At 32.2% G+C, this 21870-nt stretch overlaps 1 protein-coding gene across 3 annotated transcripts in view; it reads right to left on the minus strand.

Annotated features, from left to right (window-relative positions):
- The window catches only part of LOC143064482 (signal transducer and activator of transcription 5A-like), a 71056-nt gene extending 49208 nt beyond the window's left edge, over positions 1–21848 (minus strand). For 2 of the 3 annotated variants that reach the window (XM_076237336.1, XM_076237335.1), the window contains exons 1-6: positions 21044–21468; positions 13914–14056; positions 11167–11326; positions 10797–10886; positions 1640–1732; positions 1165–1246 (exon numbers count right to left, since the gene is read on the minus strand). In XM_076237336.1, coding sequence (XP_076093451.1) covers positions 1165–1246; positions 1640–1732; positions 10797–10886; positions 11167–11326; positions 13914–14056; positions 21044–21250 — 775 coding nt within the window. In that variant the 5' untranslated portion in view covers positions 21251–21468. Of the gene's footprint in view, positions 1–1164; positions 1247–1639; positions 1733–10796; positions 10887–11166; positions 11327–13913; positions 14057–21043; positions 21469–21724 lie in introns of those variants that run through there. The other variant, XM_076237338.1, reaches the window with a different exon arrangement.
- Positions 21849–21870: the final 22 nt, after the last annotated feature.

Consider the following 21870-nt stretch of genomic DNA (forward strand, 5'->3'; position numbering starts at 1 on the left):
GGCATATTTTGGGACCGTGAAAATGTGTCGGTTAAAGCAGGATGATGGAATACTCGAGTGTCGGATTAGGTAAGTTACACTGTTATACATTTTAAAATGAAACATTGTTTTAAATGAAAGATATCCAAATATCGAGGAATCGGTATAAGACTACTGTAGACTTAGATATTTTTCGTGCCTCCTCTTTTTTTCACAATTTACAAACACAATCTCCTTTGCCAACATAAATTTTATATAAAATGATTAAGAAAGTGAGCAGCTTTACATGTTAATCAAGTGATACAAGAGGCTGTCAGAGTGATAACAAACCAATTTTTCCTGTAGAGGTCGAACCCTGAACAGTTCAGCAAGTATGGACACAACATTTAAGCTAAAAACAGCTCTGAATTTGGAATGTGATTCAATATTTGAAATAGCATAGGTTTGTGACTAAAAATGAATGTGGTAAAAAACTCATATAATTTTGAACAGCCACTTTTTGGCAGCCTCCAATCTGCCCCTCTGCCTTTCTCCTTACGCATAACTTTCCTTGATTTTTCAGGTTTCAATTCTTACTGTGAAAGAACTTAAATTATAACTGATGTAAAATTTTCCTGTCTACAGTACTCAGATATATATATATAAAGAACTGAAATTATAACTGATGTAAAATTTCCCTGTCTACAGTACTCAGATATATATATATATAAAGAACTGAAATTATAACTGATGTAAAATTTCCCTGTCTACAGTACTCAGATATATATATATATAATATATATCTGAGTACTGTAGACAGGGAAATTATATATATATATATATATATCTGAGTACTGTAGACAGGGAAATTATATATATATATATATATATCTGAGTACTGTAGACAGGGAAATTTTACATCAGTTATAATTTCAGTCCTTTCACAGTATATATATATATCACAGTAGCATGGGTTCGAATCCCGGCGAGGGAAGAACCAAAAATTTGCGAAAGCAAATTTACAGATCTAACATTGTTGGGTTGATGTTTAGACGAGTTGTATATATATATGAACTTATAATGATAAGAAACAAAATCAGTGTGTACATTCTGTTTTACAATATCATAATTAAACACTGGAGTAGTTATTGACAGACAATAATATATCACAAGCTCCTTTTCCTATGAACTTCAATGTATAAGTACCTGTAATGTTTGGTGAATTTTTCCAGTGTATAATCAATGCTTCCTGTTTATCTTGTAGTTGTTTTATTTCTGTGTCTGTCACCTGTAATAATACACAAAAAACTCTTTCATACAGATTTTATTTCACTCAGAATTTACTAAGATCCAATATTAGCGGTGTGTGATGGTAAAAAATTTCAAGCTGCAAAAATTGCAATTTCCATTTTTTGGCTTATGATTTAGATGTATCCAAAAGATCTTCAAAAGGTATAGTTACAAAAAAATCCAAAAGTGAAAACAAATTCCCTGAAGGAATGATAAATCAAAGATTTACCAATATAATTTTTATATTTTTATATACTCCTATATTTAAATATCTAATAGAGCAACTGTTGCTTCAAATTATTATTATAATTTATGAATGAATATTCCAGTTTTTTTCTTGCTCTTCAGGACGATTGACTTAATCTTCTGTTTACAGTTATTTAAACTATACCGAAGTCCATGTTTGAAGGGTGTCTATGTCTTTAGATATCTGTTTGTTAGTTGCCAGTTGCTGCACTGTTGGATCTTCTATAACTAGTGAAGGCTAGAAAATAAAATAAAAAATTATAAAATAAAAAATTATACAAAGAGAGCAAAAGACAAATCATGTGCCTTTCTTTTAATTAAACAGCCAAAAAATGCTACTTAGTCAAACCTCACAAAAGAGAAAATTATTCAGCATATTTCAAAAATTAATTTAATCAATTTTGTTTACTTTAAGTGTCTTTATTGGCCACTTGATTATGTTTAATCGGGTAGCAGTGGCTATAAGGTTTGAATCCCTAGGGTTCAAGGACTGTTCATCTATATAATATCAAAACACTTAAGGAAGATCGCTACTCAGTTTCAAAATAACAAGCTTTTATTAACATAAGTATATATTGATATTGGATTAATGAATGAACCAAAAAAGGAAAAAATAAAATATAGATATATTTGCTTGTTTTCGAGATATTACCCATTGAAATTTGGAGGGAAAATTTTCTAAATCTACATTTTACCCCTATGTTCTATTTTTAGCCATGGCAGCCATCTTGGTTGGTTGGCTGGGTCATCGGACACATTTTTTAAACTAGATACCCTAATGATGATTGTGGCCTAGTTTGGTTTAATTTGGCCCAGTAGTTTCAGAGGAGAAGATTTTTGTAAAAGTTAACAACGAAATACGACAATGGACCCCAAGTGATGAGAAAAGCTCAATTGGCCCTTTGGGCCAGCTGGGCTAAAAACAGCATCCTTAAAATTACCAATTAAGGGATAGCAACCCAACAACAGGTTCTCCAATTCATCTGAAAATTTCAGACCAGATAGATCTGACCTGATAAACAAATTTACTCTATGTCAGATTTGCTCTAAATGCTTTGGTTTCAGAGTTGTAAGCCAAAATCTATATTTTACCCCTATGTTCTATTTTTAGCCATTGTGGCCATCTTGGTTTGCTGGCCGGGTCAACGGACATATTTTTAAAACTAAATACCCTAATGATGATTGTGGACAAGTTTGGTTAAATTTGCCTTAGTAGTTTCAGAGGAGAAGATTTTTGTAAAAGATTACAAAAATTTATGAAAAATTGTTAAAAATTGACTATACAGGGCAATAACTCCTTAAGGGATCAATTGACCATTTCGATCATGTTGACTTATTTGTAATTCTTACTTTGCTGAACATTATTGCTCTTCAAAGTTTACCCCTATTTATAATGATATTCAAGATAATAACAAACTAGAGGCTCTAAAGAGCCTGTGTCGCTCACCTTGGTCTTGTGCATATTAAACAATGGACACGGATAAATTCATGACATAATTGTGTTTTGGTGATAGTGATGTGTTTGTAGATCTTACTTTACTGAACATTCTTGTTGCTACAATTATCTCTATCTATAATGAACTTGGCCCAGTAATTACAGTGGAAAATATTTTCTAAAAATTAACAAAAATTTATGAAAAATGTTAAAAATTAACTATAAAGGGCAATAACTCCTTAAGGGGTCAATTGACTATTTTGGTCATGAAACTTATTTGTAGATCTTATTTTGCTGAACGTTATTGCTGTATACAGTTTATCTCTATCTATAATAATATTCAAGATAATAACAAAAAACGGCAAAATTTCCTTAAAATTACCAATTCAGGACAGTAACCTAACAACGGGTTATCCGATCCATGTGAAAACATCAGAGCAGATAGATCTTGACCTGATAAACAATTAAACCCTGTCAGATTTTCTCTTAATGCTTCGGTTTTTGAGTTATAAGCCAAAAACTGCATTTTACCCCTATGTTCTATTATTAGCTGTGGCAGCCATTTTGGTTGATTGGCCAGGTCACGTCACACATTTTTTAAACAAGTTACCCCAATGATGACTGTGGTCAAGTTTAGTTTAATTTGGCCCAGTAGTTTCAGAGAAGAAGATTTTTGTAAAAGATTACTAAGATTTACGAAAATATGGTTAAAAATTGACTATAAAGGGCAATAACTCCTTCAGGGGTCAACTGACCATTTTGGTCATGCTAACTTATTTGTAAATCTTACTTTGCTGAACATTATTGCTGTTTACAGTTTATCTCTATCTATAATAATATTCAAGATAATAACCAAAAACAGCAAAATTTCCTTAAAATTACCAATTCAGGGGCAGCGACCCAACAACAGGTTGTCCGATTCATCTGAAAATTTCAGGACAGATAGATCTTGACCTGATAAACACTTTTACCACATGTCAGATTTGCTCTAAATGCTTTGGTTTTTGAGTTATAAGCCAAAAACTGCATTTTACCCCTATGTTCTATTTTTAGCCATGGCGGCCATCTTGGTTGGTTGGCCGGGTCACGCCACACATTTTTTAAACTAGATACCCCAATGATGATTGTGGCCAAGTTTGGTTTAATTTGGCCCAGTAGTTTCAGAGGAGAAGATTTTTGTAAAAGTTAACGACGACGGACGACGGACGACGACGGACGACGGACGCCAAGTGATGGGAAAAGCTCACTTGGCCCTTCGGGCCAGGTGAGCTAAAAACGACAAAATTTCCTTAAAATTACCAATTTAGGGGCAGCAACCCAACAACAGGTTCTACGATTCATCTGAAAATTTTAGAGCAGACAGATCTTGACCTGATAAACAATTTCACTCCATGTCAGATTTGCTCTAAATGCTTTGGTTTCAGAGATATAAGCCAAAATCTACATTTTACACCCATGTTCTATTTTTAGCCATGGTGGCCATCTTGGTTGGTTAACTGGGTCATCAGACACATTTTTTAAACTAAATATCCCAATGATAATTGTGGCCAAGTTTGGTTTAATTAGGCCCAGTAGTTTCAGAGTAGTTTCAGAGGAAAAGATTTTTGTAAAAGTTAACGACGACGGACCAGGTGAGCTAAAAATAACAAAGATTTTATAAGAATTTCACAGATGGCTTATAATTATACATGATAAAGATTTATAAACAGACAAATAGAGATCAATGGGCAAAATTTGTTAAGGCATTAAAATTGATAAAACCAGAGGATTAAGAAAATCTGACAAAAATCCCAAAACATGTCAAGCAGACATACTTAACTTAACATTTATTACAAGTGTATGACTGTACAACATTGATTGTAAGTGAATGACTGAACAACATTTATTATAAGTGTATGACTGTACAACCTTTATTATAAGTGTATGGATGTACACAATCTATCATAAGTGCATGACTGTACAACATTTATTGTTAGTGCATGACTGTGCTATAATAAGTGTATGACTGTACAACACTTATTACAAGTGTACTGACTGTACAATATTTATTATAAGTGTATGACTGTATATTTATTACATGTGTACTGACTGTACAACATTTATTATAAGTGTATGGCTGTACAACATTTATTATAAGGGTATGACTGTACAACATTTATTACAAGTGTATGACTGTACAACATGAATTAAAAGTGTATGACTGTACAACATTTATTGTTAGTACATGACTGTACTATCATAAGTGTACAACTGTACACCATTTATTATATGACTATACAAGTGTATGAATGTACAACATTTGTTGTAAGTGTATGAATGTACAACATTTGTTGTAAGTGTACGACTATAACATTTATTCTAACATGACGTCCTTCAAACGCTTTGAGTACCCACCTGTGGTAAAATATGAATATATTGTTTGGTCTATTCTGATCGTACTCCCACGTCATATGCTTTTTCATGAATGAACTACCTGACGTCATAGAGCTATGACGTCTGAATAAAAGCATTTTACGGGAAAATACACGCCTGTGACACTGAAAATCATCACAAACAAGGAAACGTAAACAAACGATGCTAACATGTGTTATATAAGCCATTTTCGTATAACATTTGTTATAAGTGTACAATATTTATTACAAGTGTATGACTGTACAATATTTATCATAAGTGTATGACTGTACAACATTTATATTAAGTGTATGACTGTACAACATTTATTATAAGGGTATGACTGTACAACATTTATTATAAGGGTATGACTGTACAACATTTATCATAAGGGTATGACTGTACAACATTTATTATAAGGGTATGACTGTACAACATTTATTATAAGGGTATGACTGTACAACATTTATCATAAGGGTATTACTGTACAACATTTATCATAAGTGAATGACTGTACAACTTTTATTACAAGTGTATGACTACAACATATATTACAAGTGTATGACTGTACAACATTTATTATAAGTGAATGACTGTACAACATTTATCATAAGTGTACGACTGTACACCATTTATTATATGACTACACAACTTTTATTACAAGTGCATGACTGTACAACATTTGTTGTAAGTGTATGACTGTACAACATTTGTTGTAAGTGTACGACTATAACATTTATTATATGACTATACAACTTTTATTACAAGTGTATAAATAAAATTTATTATAAGTGTATGACTGTACAATATTTATACAAGGGTATTACTGTACAACATTTATTATAAGTGAATGACTGTAGAACTTTTATTACAAGTGTATGACTGCAACATATATTACAAGTGCATGACTGTACAAAATTTATTATAAGTGAATGACTTTACAACATTTATCATAAAAGTGTATGAAAACGATTATTATAAGTGAATGACTGTACAAGATTTATCGTTAGTGTATGACTGTGCAAAATTTATAATTAAAGGCTGTAAAAGCAATTGCTGTCATGTTAATGTTTGGGGACTTTTATTTTTCATCATATATATAATAATTAAACCTGACACGAGTGTTGTCTAGTTAGAAGTAAGAAGGTTTTAACTTTATATAAATAAAAGACTTTAGCAGAAAGTCATTTTTAATATGTTTTATATTTCACAAGGAGACAACACGTTTACCAGGCTAAAGTTAGGGTCAAATATACATGTGCTGAAACATATAACTCAAAAATAAATCATCATGGATTATCCCCTGGTAGTGTTTGTAACTGGGCAATAATTTCCTTTATTGATTTAATTTTAACAATTTTCATTATTAATTTATATTTAACCATTAACACAAATGATTAAGTTAAAACATTTCAACTTTCCAGACGCAAATGTTAAAAAACGGGAAAGAAATAAAATATCTTACAAGACATAAACATGTAAAGAATAAATATATATTTCAGCTTAATAAAAATATTTTCATAATGGTACTTTGTCATCATTTTTAAAACTAAGTTCCAAACATTATTGCTCAGTTGAAATGTGTCCTTCTGATGCGGTACGAGCACAGGCACTTGTTTCTATCCAAAATAGTTTTATATGGATAGTCGACCTTCCTATGGATAGAAACAAGTGCATGTGGGTACGAGATAACTATAATTCTCATGCAATCCCGAAAAGGGGGGTAGTCACAGACAAACATGACATTAAATCGTTATCACTGAACTAGTATATATATTGTTTAGGGGCCAGCTGAAGGACGCCTCTGGGTGCGGGAATTTTTCGCTGCATTGAAGATATGTTGGTGACCTTCTGCTGTTGTATGTTTTTCTATGGTCGGGTTGTTGTCTCTTTGACACATTCCCCATTTCCATTCTCAATTTTATTATACGAACAAGAACAAACAGCTCTACGTTGCTTTGATATTTATCAATTTTCAGGAAACATTGCGAAAAATGATCTTAAATATTTCGAAAACATATGAAATAAAATTGCTAACACGGTGGACCGTCGAATGTCAACAAACGTAGTAGACTTGTTCACTGAAAAGACGAGGATAATGGTTTCATCTGACATTTATTATGCATACCCAGTTTTGATCATGATATTTAAAAAGACATACTTTTTTTCAATCTATGTAACTAGAAAATTCCAAATTGAAATATCTCTTCATCTGGACCGACTTGGCATCTACTACGTTTGGACGGGTCCATTTCATTAGTAAGGTGATCAATAAATATTACGGAGTTTTGACAGAAAAGGAAAACGAACTTATTGTTATGTGTTTTCAATCAGGGTTTCGTTCCGCTAAATTATTTGCGCAAACAAAGTTTGTCTATTTTTAGATTACAGGTAATCATTTGACACTACGCATTAACCTGTGTAGTGATTTTGATTTTACGATAAATGTATGAATGAACGATAATTTTATGAATGAACAAGAGCACCCGACCTCTTAAAGATACACAAATTAAACATATAAAACCGTATTTAATAGGAGATAATTCAGTTAAATTTTCAATACTAAATCAACAACTGAAATGAATCCATATTTTGTTGAAACATCGTACGAACGGCGGAAAACGGAATCGCAGTTATAAAAATGTACTTTTTTTTCACTCGGACTTCTATTTTATTTGATAGTCAAACGGTTGACCCTTTAAATACAAAAATACATCTACAAGAACATATTCTGAAACTTCTTAAATCCACTAACGTTTTTTTTAAAGTTTCAAGCTATGTATTGCATTAGAAAACATACATAGGTGTTAAAGAATGACAGACCAGGAGCTTGTTTAACAAAATACTATGGCTTGATCTGGGCGGAGTCTCTGATCTGGGTCACAAAGATGGCCATACGCGATGGCATAAAAGCAATTGCTTTAAAAACTGTATGATTGTACAAAATGTATTGTTAGTGCATGATTGTACTTTTATAAGTTTATGACTTTACAACAATTATTGTTCAAGAATTAAACTAGAAACAACAACACCAATTTCTATAAAGCGTGAGATGCAGGTCCTTGTAAAATTAATATCTTGAAAATCATACAATAAAAGTAATATGCAAAACCAGATGCTCCGCAGGGCGTAGCTTTATACGACCGCAGAGGTTGAACCCTGAACGGTTGGGGCAAGTATGGACACAACATTCAAGCTGGATTCAGCTCTAAATTTGGATTGTGATTAAATAGTTGACACAGCATAGGTTTCTGACACAGAATGAATGTGTTCTAATGAACTTAAAATTTTTGTTTTCTCTTAGAGCAATTCACTATGCTGTTGAATATTAATCCTCTCAAAACAAGAATGTGTCCTCAGTACACGAATGCCCCACTCGCACTATCATTTTCCATGTTCAGTGGACCGTGAAATTGGGGTAAAAACTCTAATTTGGCATTAAAATTAGAAAGATCATATCATAGGGGACATGTGTACTAAGTTTGAAGTCGATTGGACTTAAACTTCATCAAAAACTACCTTGACCAAAAACTTTAACCTGAAGCGGGACAGACGGACGGACGAACGGACGGACGAACGAACGGACAGACGGACGGACGGACAGACGCACAGACCAGAAAACATAATGCCCCTCTACTATCGTAGGTGGGGCATAAAAATGTTTGAAGAAATTTTTTTTTTATTTATGAAATTTCAAATGAGAAAAATTGAACCCAATTTTTTTAATCACATCCCCCTTTCCCTTATTCCAAAACTAATCTCAATTAAAATTTCTAATGGAGTTTGCAACAATAACTACTCATTTAAATACATCATAAAATATTAAGATGTAAAAAAAACTGCTTGTTATCACTGAATGTTATTTATTATAATTTATCAGTTGGTAGTAAAAAGTGAATATACATTGTATATTGTATATAACAAAGATTTAAGTTGATTCTGGACAAAGAAAGATAACTCCAATTAAAAAAAAATCTTGCTATTGCACAATATTTTGCAATTAGATATTTCTTGCTTACTATTCTGGACAAAGAAAGATAACTCTAATTAAAAAAAAATTTGCTATTTCACAATATTGTGCAATTAGATATTTCTTGCCATTGCGCAATACTGTGCAATTGAAAAGACTTGCTATTGCACAATACTTAATATAATAATTTTAGATCCTGATTTGGACCAACTTGAAAACTGGGCCCATAATCAAAAATCTAAGTACATTTTTGGATTCAGCATATCAAAGAACCCCAAGATTTCAATTTTTGTTGAAATCAGACTAAGTTTAATTTTGGACCCTTTGGACTTTAGTGTAGACCAATTTGAAAACAGGACCAAAAATGAAGAATCTACATACACAGTTAGATTTGGTATATCAAAGAACCCCATTTATTCAATTTTTGATGAAATCAAACAAAGTTTAATTTTGGACCCCGATTTGGACCAACTTGAAAACTGGGCCAATAATCAAGAATCTAAGTACATTTTTAGATTCAGCATATCAAAGAACCTAACTGATTCATTTTTTGTCAAAATCAAACTAAGTTTAATTTTGGACCCTATGGACCTTAATGTAGACCAATTTGAAAACGGGACCAAAAGTTAAGAATCTACATACACAATCATGACAGTTAGATTCGGCATATCAAAGAACCCCAATTATTCAATTTTGATGAAATCAAACAAAGTTTAATTTTGGACCCTTTGGGCCCCTTATTCTGTTGGGACCAAAACTCCCAAAATCTATACCAACCTTCCTTTTATGGTCATAAACCTTGTGTTTAAATTTCATAGATTTCTATTTACTTATACTAACGTTATGGTGCGAAAACCAAGAAAAATGCTTATTTGGGTCCCTTTTTGGCCCCTAATTCCTAAACTGTTGGGCCCTAAACTCCCAAAATCAATACCAACCTTCCTTTTGTAGTCATTAACATTGTGTTTAAATTTCATTGATTTCTATTTACTTAAACGAAAGTTATTGTGCGAAAACCAAGAATAATGCTTATTTGGGCCCTTTTTTGGCCCCTAATTCCTAAACTGTTGAAACCTAAACTCCCAAAATCAATCCCAACCGTTCTTTTGTGGTCATAAACCTTGTGTCAAAATTTCATAGATTTCTATTAACTTAAACTAAAGTTATAGTGCGAAAACCAAGAAAATGCTTATTTGGGCCCTTTTTGGCCCCTAATTCCTAAAATGTTGGGACCAAAACTCTTAAAATCAATACCAAGCTTCCTTTTGTGGTCATAAACCTTGTGTTAAAATTTCATAGATTTCCATTCACTTTTACTAAAGTTGGAGTGCGAAAACTAAAAGTATTCGGACGGCGGACGACGACGACGACGACGACGACGCCAACGTGATAGCAATATACGACGAAAAATTTTTCAAATTTTGCGGTCGTATAAAAAAGTGTATAAACATAAGCAAAATCAAATTTTTACTTCAACAAAACGTCACTTATTAATGATAAACTTACATTCTCTGCCTGGTTTACCAGAGATTCTTCTAAGGTCAGACAACTCTTTACAGTTTTAACAAATGCTAATGGTGAAGGCTCATATGTTTCCTACAAAGTTAAACAATATAGCTTTTGAGCATGAGGTATATCATCCAAATCTGTTTCATGAAGCTGTTTCAATATTATCTATATTACTTGCTATGCAGTCACGTTAGGTTTTGATAATTATTCAAGGCCATACAATGACCTACAAATGTAAAGTTTACTTCTACGTCATTTGGCCTCTGGTGGAGAGTTATCTCAATCATACCACATCTTATTATTTTTATTAACTGTAACAGTAATGCTAATTGCAAACTCAGTTAAAAAATGTCTATGTCATACATACTCGTAACTGGTCTATCACATTTTGGAAACGTAACTTTAGTAAAAAGTAATCTCCTGTTGTAGGAAGCTCATCTGACTTCTGTTGTATGAGTTGTAACAGGCTGACGAGTAGTGTAACAGCATACTGTTCATGCTGGCTGTTGGTTTCATCTACCTGACTCCTATATATATAAATACATCAAAACTTAAATCAAAGTTAGTGACACTAATTGGTTTTTATGACTTAAATAAGTATTTATAAGGAAAAACTTACACTGAAACAGAATACCTTGTACATTCATATGTGAACACACAAAATACTTAAATAATTTCCAACTAACTGAAATAAAACTTCAAGCTTTTTCAAACTATAAACCTGTGAGCACATGCCTGGTTAATCAGGAAATACCAGGTTCTATCTACTAAAATAAAATTGACAATGGAAATGGGGAATGTCCCAAACAGACAACAACCCGACCATAGAGTAGACAACAGCAGAAGGTCAACAACAGGTCTTCAATGCAACAAGATATTCTTGCACTCGGAGGCGTCCTTCAGCTGGCCCCTAAACAAATATAAACTAGTTCAGTGATAATGAACACCATACTAAACTCCAAATTGTACACAAGAAACTAAAAGTTAAAATTATACAAGACTAACAAGAGGCTCCTGACTTGGGACAGGTGAAAAATGCCGCGGGGTTAAACATGTTTGTGAGATCGCAACCCTCCCCCTATACCTCTAGCCAATGCAGCAAAGTAAACGCATAACAATACGCACATTAAAATTCAGTTCAAGAGAAGTCTGAGTCTGATGTCAGAAGATGTAACCAAAGAAAAGAAACAAAATGACAATAATACATAAATAACACCAGACTACTAGCAGTTAACTGACATGCCAGCTCCAGACTTCAATTAAACTGATTGAAAAATGATGTCTTCAACATATGAATATCAGGGTTGATACCACTACCAGCATATGCAGGGTGTCCTAATAAACAAATAAATAAGGCCTCAAAACTCATAGGAATGCAATTATTATTTAATTTCAAATCAACATATTTAGCAGTTCTTTACAATGTCATCAGAAGAAAAAAAACAATTAATCTGAATAAATATTTACTCTTGCATTTCTATAGAGTTTCCTTATTTATTTTCATAACTGAAAGCCTTATGTTCAAAACAGTAGATAAAAACAAAACTGTGTGTCAGTAGGACACAATGTTCTGCTTAAACTATCACATTTCAATGTTCTGTGAATTTTCGCCTATTTGCACGGATAGAACAAAATCGTTATAATAAATTCTGCTAAATTTTTGGTGCAAATGCGAAGGTATTGATAAAAATTTTAAATTCTCCAAAATAATAACCTTATTCAATTTCAGTAAAGTTTGCAAAATTTTACACCTGCAAAAATAACCTGCTATACGGTATTAAACAGAGACAATTTTTACAAAACATGATATACCCCTAAAATTGTAGAATGTTCCTAAAAGTATTGACAAATAGGATGCTCAATTACGTTTAAGTGAACAAAGGGCCAAAGAGCAAGACACCAATTTTTTATTTGAATAATTAGTAACAGAACAATAAAACAATTGAAATAACTTGACAAACAAGCAACAATAATATAATGAATACTGAAGAATAAATATGAAATGTAAACAAAAGTAAAATGAACAAAAACAAAACAAAACTGACTCCCATTCATCTGATGAAATTACTGTTTTCTTGGCAACAAACTGACAATTTTCAGAATTGTTTTCATCCAGTAGAAACCTAAGATAAAATCAAGTCTTTCAATTAAATATATTGTAATTGAAATAGTATAAAAAAACAAATTGCTGTGGGGTCTTTATAACTTAAAATCAGAAATCTCTGCATCATATTTATTTAATCTAAGTAATTGTGGGGCTATCATTGTTATACCGGTAATTTCTAAATAAACCGTACTTGTGTATAATGCAGAATTCCCTTACCAAGCAATTACTACTTTTAAAGCACTTTTGCAAAGTTTAAATACAAAAGTGAATAATTACAATTGCTTCAAACTGTGAGTTTAAGCTTTTTACACTTTTTTCACCACCAGACTTCTCTGAAGACTTTTAAAATATTTAATGTCACAGGTCTCATTTTACTGTGCCTATGGCATCGTAGCATTCTTATGTATGGATAAGTAGGTACAATTTGTTAAATTCAGTTTTAACATATTTGATAAAACAAGAATGTGTCCCAAGTACACAGATGCCCCATCCGCTCTATCATTTTCTATGTTCAGTGGACCATGAAAATGGAATAAAATCTCTAATTTGGCATTAAAATTAGAAAGATCATATCATAGGGAACATGTTTATTAAGTTTCAAGTTGATCCGACTTCAACTTCATCAAAAACTACCTCGACCAAAAACTTTAACCAAAACTTTAACCTGAAAAGGGACAGACGAACAGAAGGATGAACGAACAAACAGACAGATGAACTGACGGACACACAGACCAGTAAACACATAACGCCCATAAATGGGGCATAATAAAAATTGATGTTAATTAGCACAAAAAGAACACAAATAGTAAAATAATAAAACTGCAATGGATTCTTTTATTTTGTTGGTCTCATAATGTATTACTGGTCATATTAAGTAACTTCAAGAGTCAGAGAAATAAGCTTACCATGGCTGTTCTTCTATCAGAGAAATAAGCTTACCATGGCTGTTCTTCTATCAGAGAAATAAGCTTACCATGGCTGTTCTTCTATCAGAGAAATAAGCTTACCATGGCTGTTCTTCTATCCATTCTGCAAAATAATGACGGACCTCTATGGGAAACTTTGTGGCATAGATTGTCTCTATTTGTTTCAGGTATTCTGGAGGTAGTAGTTGGGTCTTGGCCCAAAGGGACATACCGGAACAGATATGCTGAAATAAATAGAATTGATATAATACATAGTCACACTTTTTGCAAAATTGGACTTCAAAAAATATTTTATTACTATCAACATATGCACTAAAAAAATAAATAAAACAGGATGATAAAGCAGAAGCAACCAGTATTTTTTGTTTATTGAATACATCTTTAGTTCAGCAGTTAAAAAATGTATAAAATCCAATATCTGTAAATGGCCTGCAACAATGAGAAGCTATATATATTAAAGACCTCAACATAATGAATTTGAAACAATTTACATTGAAATTTGACATTTACCATGCTTCTTAACAATAAAGGAACAAGTTTGACACAGTATAGTACCTTAAAGGAATATCTTTAAACTGTCAATTAACTTTTCATTTATCACAGTTCCAGTAAGAGTTTATAGTATATCTACCTTTTTTATCACCCCCAAACTTGAAGTAGCAGGACCGTAACTAGCCTTTTATAATGGTGAGGCCAAATATACTCGCTGAGCGTAGTAAGGCAAAAAAATTTGACAAGGCAAGGGTGTGGGGGCTGCTCAAGGCCCCCAGAAGCTCTGAGAAACATAACGCAAAATCGTGCATTGTGAGCGTTTCCAGATTCTTTCTTACATTGAAACGCACATAATTCTTTTCTATTTTTTTGACAATATTCTGGTCTCAAGGCAAAAAAATAGATTCATTGTAATTTAAGAATTTTAGGTTTTAGGGACATGATAAAAAGACCATTATGTAGGATAAACCAAATACGTAATTCTCATAATCATTAATACCGGATTTATCTGTCTGTTCTTGTCTTGTATTGTGCTTAGACTTTGGTGATTTGTTTATGACTAGATTTAAATATAGTGACAGTGTAGTATTATACATTAAGTACTAGTGCTGCTTAAGTCGACACTGGGGACCATCTTGACCTTGTTTTACGGTATTAATATTTCTTTTATTATTGAAGACCCTCAGCAACTATCAAGATGAAGAACAGGAATAAAAACTTTGACCATTGATCATTTGTATTTTTTCTATGCATTAACTTTGTGTGCGATTAGGTGCTGTGCACGTGCACATTCACTCCATATTCCTTTATTTTCTGTTAAAGGGTCTGAACACGACTTAATGCAAGTTAAACCCTTCAATGTAAAAGGTCATGTGGCAATAAATAGTTTTTTTTCTTTTCAAATGATTTGATACAGGGAAATTTGTGGTCTGTCTTTAATTTAAACCATGTCAGCTATCAGATTTTATCCGCAGGTCCTTGGATATATATGATACAGATATTGTTTTGATTTTTTTGCTGTTTATTAGAATATTTAATTTTTCTTATCTATAATACATTAAAACAACTCAAGAGAAAATACCCAATTTCACAATCCCTACTAAGAAAAATTGGGTATTTTCTCTAAGTCATTAAATCACTCAAAACTAGGTGAAAAATGCACAGAAGTGATAGATATGTCTTATAAATATACAAATTTGAATATTCTAATCAACCAAAAAAAAAAAATATATCTGTATCATATACACAAGCGCCTGTGGTTTTATATATATAAAAAAAAAGGCAGTTTTGTATTCTTTGATATCAAATTCAATTCTCCATGCAGAAACGACTATTTTTACTGTGTCCAGTAGCATCGTATATTCTTAAAATATTTTCTTGTACAATGTCTGGACATTGGTGGACATGCAACATTGCACACGTTTACAAATGAAAATCCACACTCAGACTATAGTCATAAAGTAGGACAATAAATGATCAAAAGACAAACCCGGGACACAGAAGTACAAACAATAGACCATCAACTCTGAAAACCAAGTTAAATAGAAACATGGACCACCAAAAACATGCAGGGGCGACATCAGAGAGTGAAGAGAACTTGCTTCTTGCAAGACACTTTCCGTGAAAACAATTTGATATGAAGACAATCTTTTGTTTCAGTTTTTTTGGCTTTTTTTAGGAAATTTCCAACATGAGTCATTTGCCTCATTTGCCACAATGTAGTTATGGCCCTGAGTAGGCTTCTCAATTTTATTCATTTGAGTTGTAGCAAATAAATTTGCAATAAGATTTTTTCAAAGGACCATTTGATTTAATTAAGTAAACTTCACTTTGATAAGAGTGTTTAGAAGGGAAGTGTAAAAAGACAAACAGTCAAAATTGTCAACAAAATTGAAAGGACCATCAATAGCATGTAATCCAAAACCATCCAATTAGTTTTAAAAGAATTTCCATGAAGTATTTATGTCAAACCTAATGAAGATTTATGTTAATAACAATATCTTTATTCTCATAACCATTGCAAAACCAGGTACAATAAGGTGATCCGCAGGGTGCAGCTTTATACAACCGCAGAAGTCAAACCCTAAACAGTTGGGGCAAGTATGGACACAACATTCAAGCTTGATACAGCTCTGAATTTGGATCGTGATCAAACTTTTGACATAATATGAAATTCTGACACAAAACAAATGTCAAGATCTTACAAATCTATTGCGCAATATTGTGCAATTTAAAATTTCTTTTTCAAACTTTTCAAAAATTTGGAATTTGAAAAATTTGGGGAAAAAAATTAAAAACTGCTACCCCCTCCCCCCTTTTTTTTGCAATTAGTCCAAAACTTTACATTTCTTTACACATAATTTACAAGAAGTGTAAGGGAGGAAAATCAGAACATACCCAACATTGTATGTTAAATGTTTTTGAATTACCTCCCTTACACTGTTTTTAAATTGTCTTAATTGTCCATTGACCAGAAAAACCTAGTTTTTTCCCTTTTTTTGGCCCTTTTGCCCCTAATTCTAAAAATTCTTGAGAGAGATAACCCCTAAAGTTAAAATTGACCATCCCTTCATGATATGGAAACTAGTGGTATAATTTCAAAGAGATTCATACACTTAAACACAAGTTATAAAAACTACAAAAATGCTTATTTTGTGCCCCCTTTTTGGCCCCTGATTCCTAACTATTGGGACCATAACCCCCAAAATTAATCCCAACCTTCCTTTAGTGGTATTGAACCTTCTGGTAAAAAATTATATAGATCCATTCACTAAAACAAAAGTTATTTTGTATTTTTGTATTTTTGTCCATCTGTATTTTTGTATTTTTGTCCACTTGTTGAGTTAAGCCTTTTTCAACTGATTTTTATAGTTCGTTCTTATGTTGTACTGTTATACCGCTGTCCCAGGTTAAGGGGAGGGTTGGGATCCCGCTAACATGTTTAACCCCGCCACATTATTTATGTATGTGTCTGTCCCAAGTCAGGAGCCTGCAATTCAGTGGTTGTCGGTTGTTTATGAGTTACATATTTGTTTTTTGTTCATTTTTTTCTTTTTTTTTTACATAAATAAGGCCGTTAGTTTTCTCGTTTGAATTGGTTTACATTATCTTATCGGGGCCTTTTATAGCTCACTATGCGGTATGGGCTTTGCTCATTGTTGAAGGCCGTACGGTGACCTATAGTTGTTAATGTCTGTGTCACTTTGGTCTTTTGTGGATAGTTGTCTCATTGGCAATCATACCACGTCTTCTTTTTTATATTATTGTCCGGAAACAAAATGTGTCTTTCAGCGACGACGCAGACGACTATGTGCAGACGACATGATAGCATTATACGACGCAAAATCTTTTTTTGCGGTTGTATAAAAAGGGTGCAAAATATGTCTAACTCAATAAAGATTTATGTTGGTTGATTATTTATGCTTCACTCCTTTATTTTAAAATCAAAGCTACTGAAATGAGTCAATGCCCGAGGTTACATGTACATTGTAATTTTGTGTTGAGTAAATAACTATCAAATAAAAATATAAATATGCTTATAAAATTTCATTTGTATGACTTGTACTTTATTTAATTTGTATGTTTTCATCTTAAGATATTCACTCTGATAAGACACGTGTAATTATCATTGTGTCATTGACCTAGATTTAACAAGGTCTAAAAACATTTCCTGGAAAGATAACGTACCCATATTATAAGAATAAATTCATGACATTTAAAAATATAATATATTTGAACTATAAATATTTGGGATATTTAAAGCAATAAGTTCACATAAATAGTGCAATGGTTGACTGACTCATATATATATAACTAATAAAAATGTGAACAAAGAGAGAGAGAGTGGAAAAGACAAAACAAACTAAAAATATCAAAATCAAATCAACTTATAAACAGACACACACAGATTTCTTTTTTTCCAAGATCAGGACTAGTCAAAATACACATTCATCACAAATTAATCTTAAGTATAACAATTCTCTGCCGAAAAAAATATGAACAATATATTTGGTTTACTGTGTAAGTACTCAAAATTCAAATAAAATTAACTTATTAATGGTCACCCTTCATTCAACATTGAGGTATACTAAAACAGACCAAGTGGTCATTTTAAATGCTGAAAATCAGCAACTAGATGGCTTTGATATTTTTATAACAAACTTGTCCCTTGGAACACATTGGTTGGATGTTTATCTATTTCTTACGGTAAAAACTGTGTAATTATTTTTTTTTTATGTAAAAAAATCGTTAAAATATTCAGTTAGACAATATATTTGAGTCAACTCTATAACCCTGACATAAACTAAATTATTCTTATGTATGAATTTAGATACAATTACCCTAAGGAATATATTAGTTTATTTTATCCATGGTAACAAGGCGATGTTTATCGACATTATAAATGAGTTTTAGTATGTTTATGGAGCTACAAACAAATATATCATAACAAAAGTAATGGTTTTCAGCAAACTCACCTTTATCTCAAACAGAAAGTAAAAGCAATATTTTAATCTATTTAGATTGAATTTTTCAATTTCCCAAAAGAAAACTTTATTACATGCATTAGGATTTTGTTACAAAAATAATTATTAAATTGGAAGGGATTTCAATTTGTTGTTACAGACAATTACATATTCTTTTAAAGCGCTTTTAAGAGTTATTATTTCCTGGGATTATATTGCAATACAAAATCATTGGACAATTCTGAAAACAAAATATCAAAATGCAAAACACATGCAAGACACAAAAGTCAATATTGTGCACAAAGACCAGACTAAAAAGCAATGGTATTATTGATTTTGAATCAAATAATTCTCAATAACTTCTAATACACATGTTGGTTCGGCAGCTTTTTATATATGTATACAATATGCATGATATGTATAAAATTCATTAATAAAATATTAAATAAATTAACCTGTGAATGTAAAGAGGGTTGCAATGAGTACACTTTCTTAACTTTTCCTCCGTCAGCTCATTACTGATGACCTTTGTTTTTGTAACACTTGACACACACAGGAAGTTGTCCAAGTTTTCGGGATTGGACTAAAGAGTAATTATATGTATTGATGACTGATACATCCCTTATCCCTTATTGTATTAAAATAACCTGTTTAAACAGTAACTCAATGAAACAGTGTGACCCGTGTGTCTCAATGAAACAGTGTGACCCGTGTGTCTCAATGAAACAGTGTGACCCGTGTGTCTCAATGAAACAGTGTGACCCGTGTGTCTCAATGAAAATCTGTGGGTAAGTCGTTGAAACAGAATCCCAATGACAGGTCTGTGTTGTCAACGTATATTTGTTCTGCCTAACAAAAGTTCCATTGGAAACTTTGTTATAAACATTGTCATAATATCTTTTCCTGTTGGAACAAATATTTTATAACATTTATAATATTTATTCCTGTGGTAATAATATTCCAGAATATATTTTCCGTTTGGAACTTAAAATATATTATGAAGGAACTTCTATTCTGTGACTTGTTGATAAATAACTTAATTATAATATGTGAGTTAATTGTTGAAACAGAAGCCAAATAAGGGATTTGTATATGAGTATATGTATGACCTGTTGAATAAGTAACTCAATAAGGGATTTGTATGACATGTTGAATCAGTTACTCAATAAGGGATATGTGTGACCTGTTGAATCAGTAACTCAATAGGGGATATGTATGACATGTTGAATAAGTAACTCAATAAAGGATTTATTTGTATGACATGTTGAATCAGTAACTCAATAAGGGATTCTAATGCAACAACGTTTGTAACGTTCATTTTGATTGGATAACGTCACTTTCTTACATGGCATCAATTGACAATTGATGCTATGGGACGTACGCGCAAGCGCAGACGGCATATGACAGATTTTAAATACATGTTTTAACGTTGTTTTCTGTCAGTTTCATTAGAATGGAGATAACAATATTGTATTTTAAGCTCCGACGGCATCAATTTGGGATTTGATGGTTGCAAATACCCGTTTACTGTCTCCGCTAACGCCTCGCCAGTAAACTTAATTTGCGACCATCAAATCCCCAATTGATGCCGTCGGAGCTTAAAATACAATACAGTTATCTCCTAATTTGTATGACATGTTGAATCAGTAACTCAATAAGGGATATGTATGACCTGTTGAATAAATAACTCAATAAGAAATCTGTGAGACCTACTACAGTATACAGTAACTCTATGAGGTATCTGTGTGACCTATTGTTACAGTAACTCAACATGCTCAATGAGAATTCTGTGTGACATGTTGAAGGTAAAAATTTCATTTCCTACCCAACATGTCATTTTCAGTTGCTGTCCTAATTTTACCCTCCTTACCTGTATTGATACTTTATTAGAATCTACATACATTGTATACAATTTCTCTTATTGATTCAGTGTTGTTATCTTCTGATTTTGAATATTTAACTAATTTGAACAAAAACCCATGCAGCATGTAAAAGTTTTCAAAGTGTTTAACAATTTACATGTACAAGCTGTTCATGTACTGCATGTTATTGAGGAAAATGTTCAGTGGCAAGACCAGAGCATGCACATACATGTACATTGTACATGTACATGACGACATACAAATGTATTCTACAGTTTGTTCAAGGTATTTTCAATTTCAATTTACAATCTAAACACAAGTGCCTGTAAAATCATTAATGTAACTTAAAAATACAATGTTATTTGAGAATGCTAAAAAAATAATATATTCCCACCTTTTTACATGTTTGTGCCAGCACACCATGGCCAGCATTAATTTGATTAGATGGAACATTGTCTAGTGTCACATATTGTGCAGTGTCCATATTACTGGCATATTCAGCACTGGTTTGTCGTTCTATTTTTGGTGTTATCTTACACTCCTCCATCTCAAATGTATATGCTTCAGATTGCAATTTACTCCTCTTGGAATTTTTACTCATTTTTGCATAGCTTTACCACACATGATTTGCACCGATCCAAAACCAGCGAACACAATATTTAGATAAATTTGGGACAAGGTCATGACATTCAGCAAGCTCAATCTACTTCACATATGAAATATCTGTAATTCCTATAGATATAACAATTTACAAATGTCCCCAAAATATGAATAATTTTAATATTTATCAGTAATTTTCATCTAAAGATGAGTATATCTTAACCACTTAACAAACTTCCTGTGGAAAAACCTAGCAGCAATGATATTTGGGGGTACATGTGACATTTTTTTATTGGGTATAAATAGAAAAAAATGCAAAACATTTCTTAGATTTGTGATTTTGCAATATGTTTGAGACCTAGACATTGACATGCATTTGATTTTATCAACGACGCATGTCTTTGTGCAAGATAATACTGCGTTCTCTATGTCTTGTTGACAAAAGTTCTCACACATGACACCGGATATAACTTACGTTACAAAGTGCCTTGGTAAACTGGTCTGATATTTCCTAGAGCGAGCTGTTCTTGGAAATGTCGGAAAAGGGAATTTCCAGGTTTTGACGCATTTGTGTTTGTTTTGACAAGTTAATTTTGATTGGACAGTGTTTTATTTACTGGC

This window comes from Mytilus galloprovincialis, chromosome 2 (assembly GCF_965363235.1).
Source record: "Mytilus galloprovincialis chromosome 2, xbMytGall1.hap1.1, whole genome shotgun sequence".
Taxonomy (NCBI): Eukaryota; Metazoa; Mollusca; class Bivalvia; order Mytilida; family Mytilidae; genus Mytilus; species Mytilus galloprovincialis.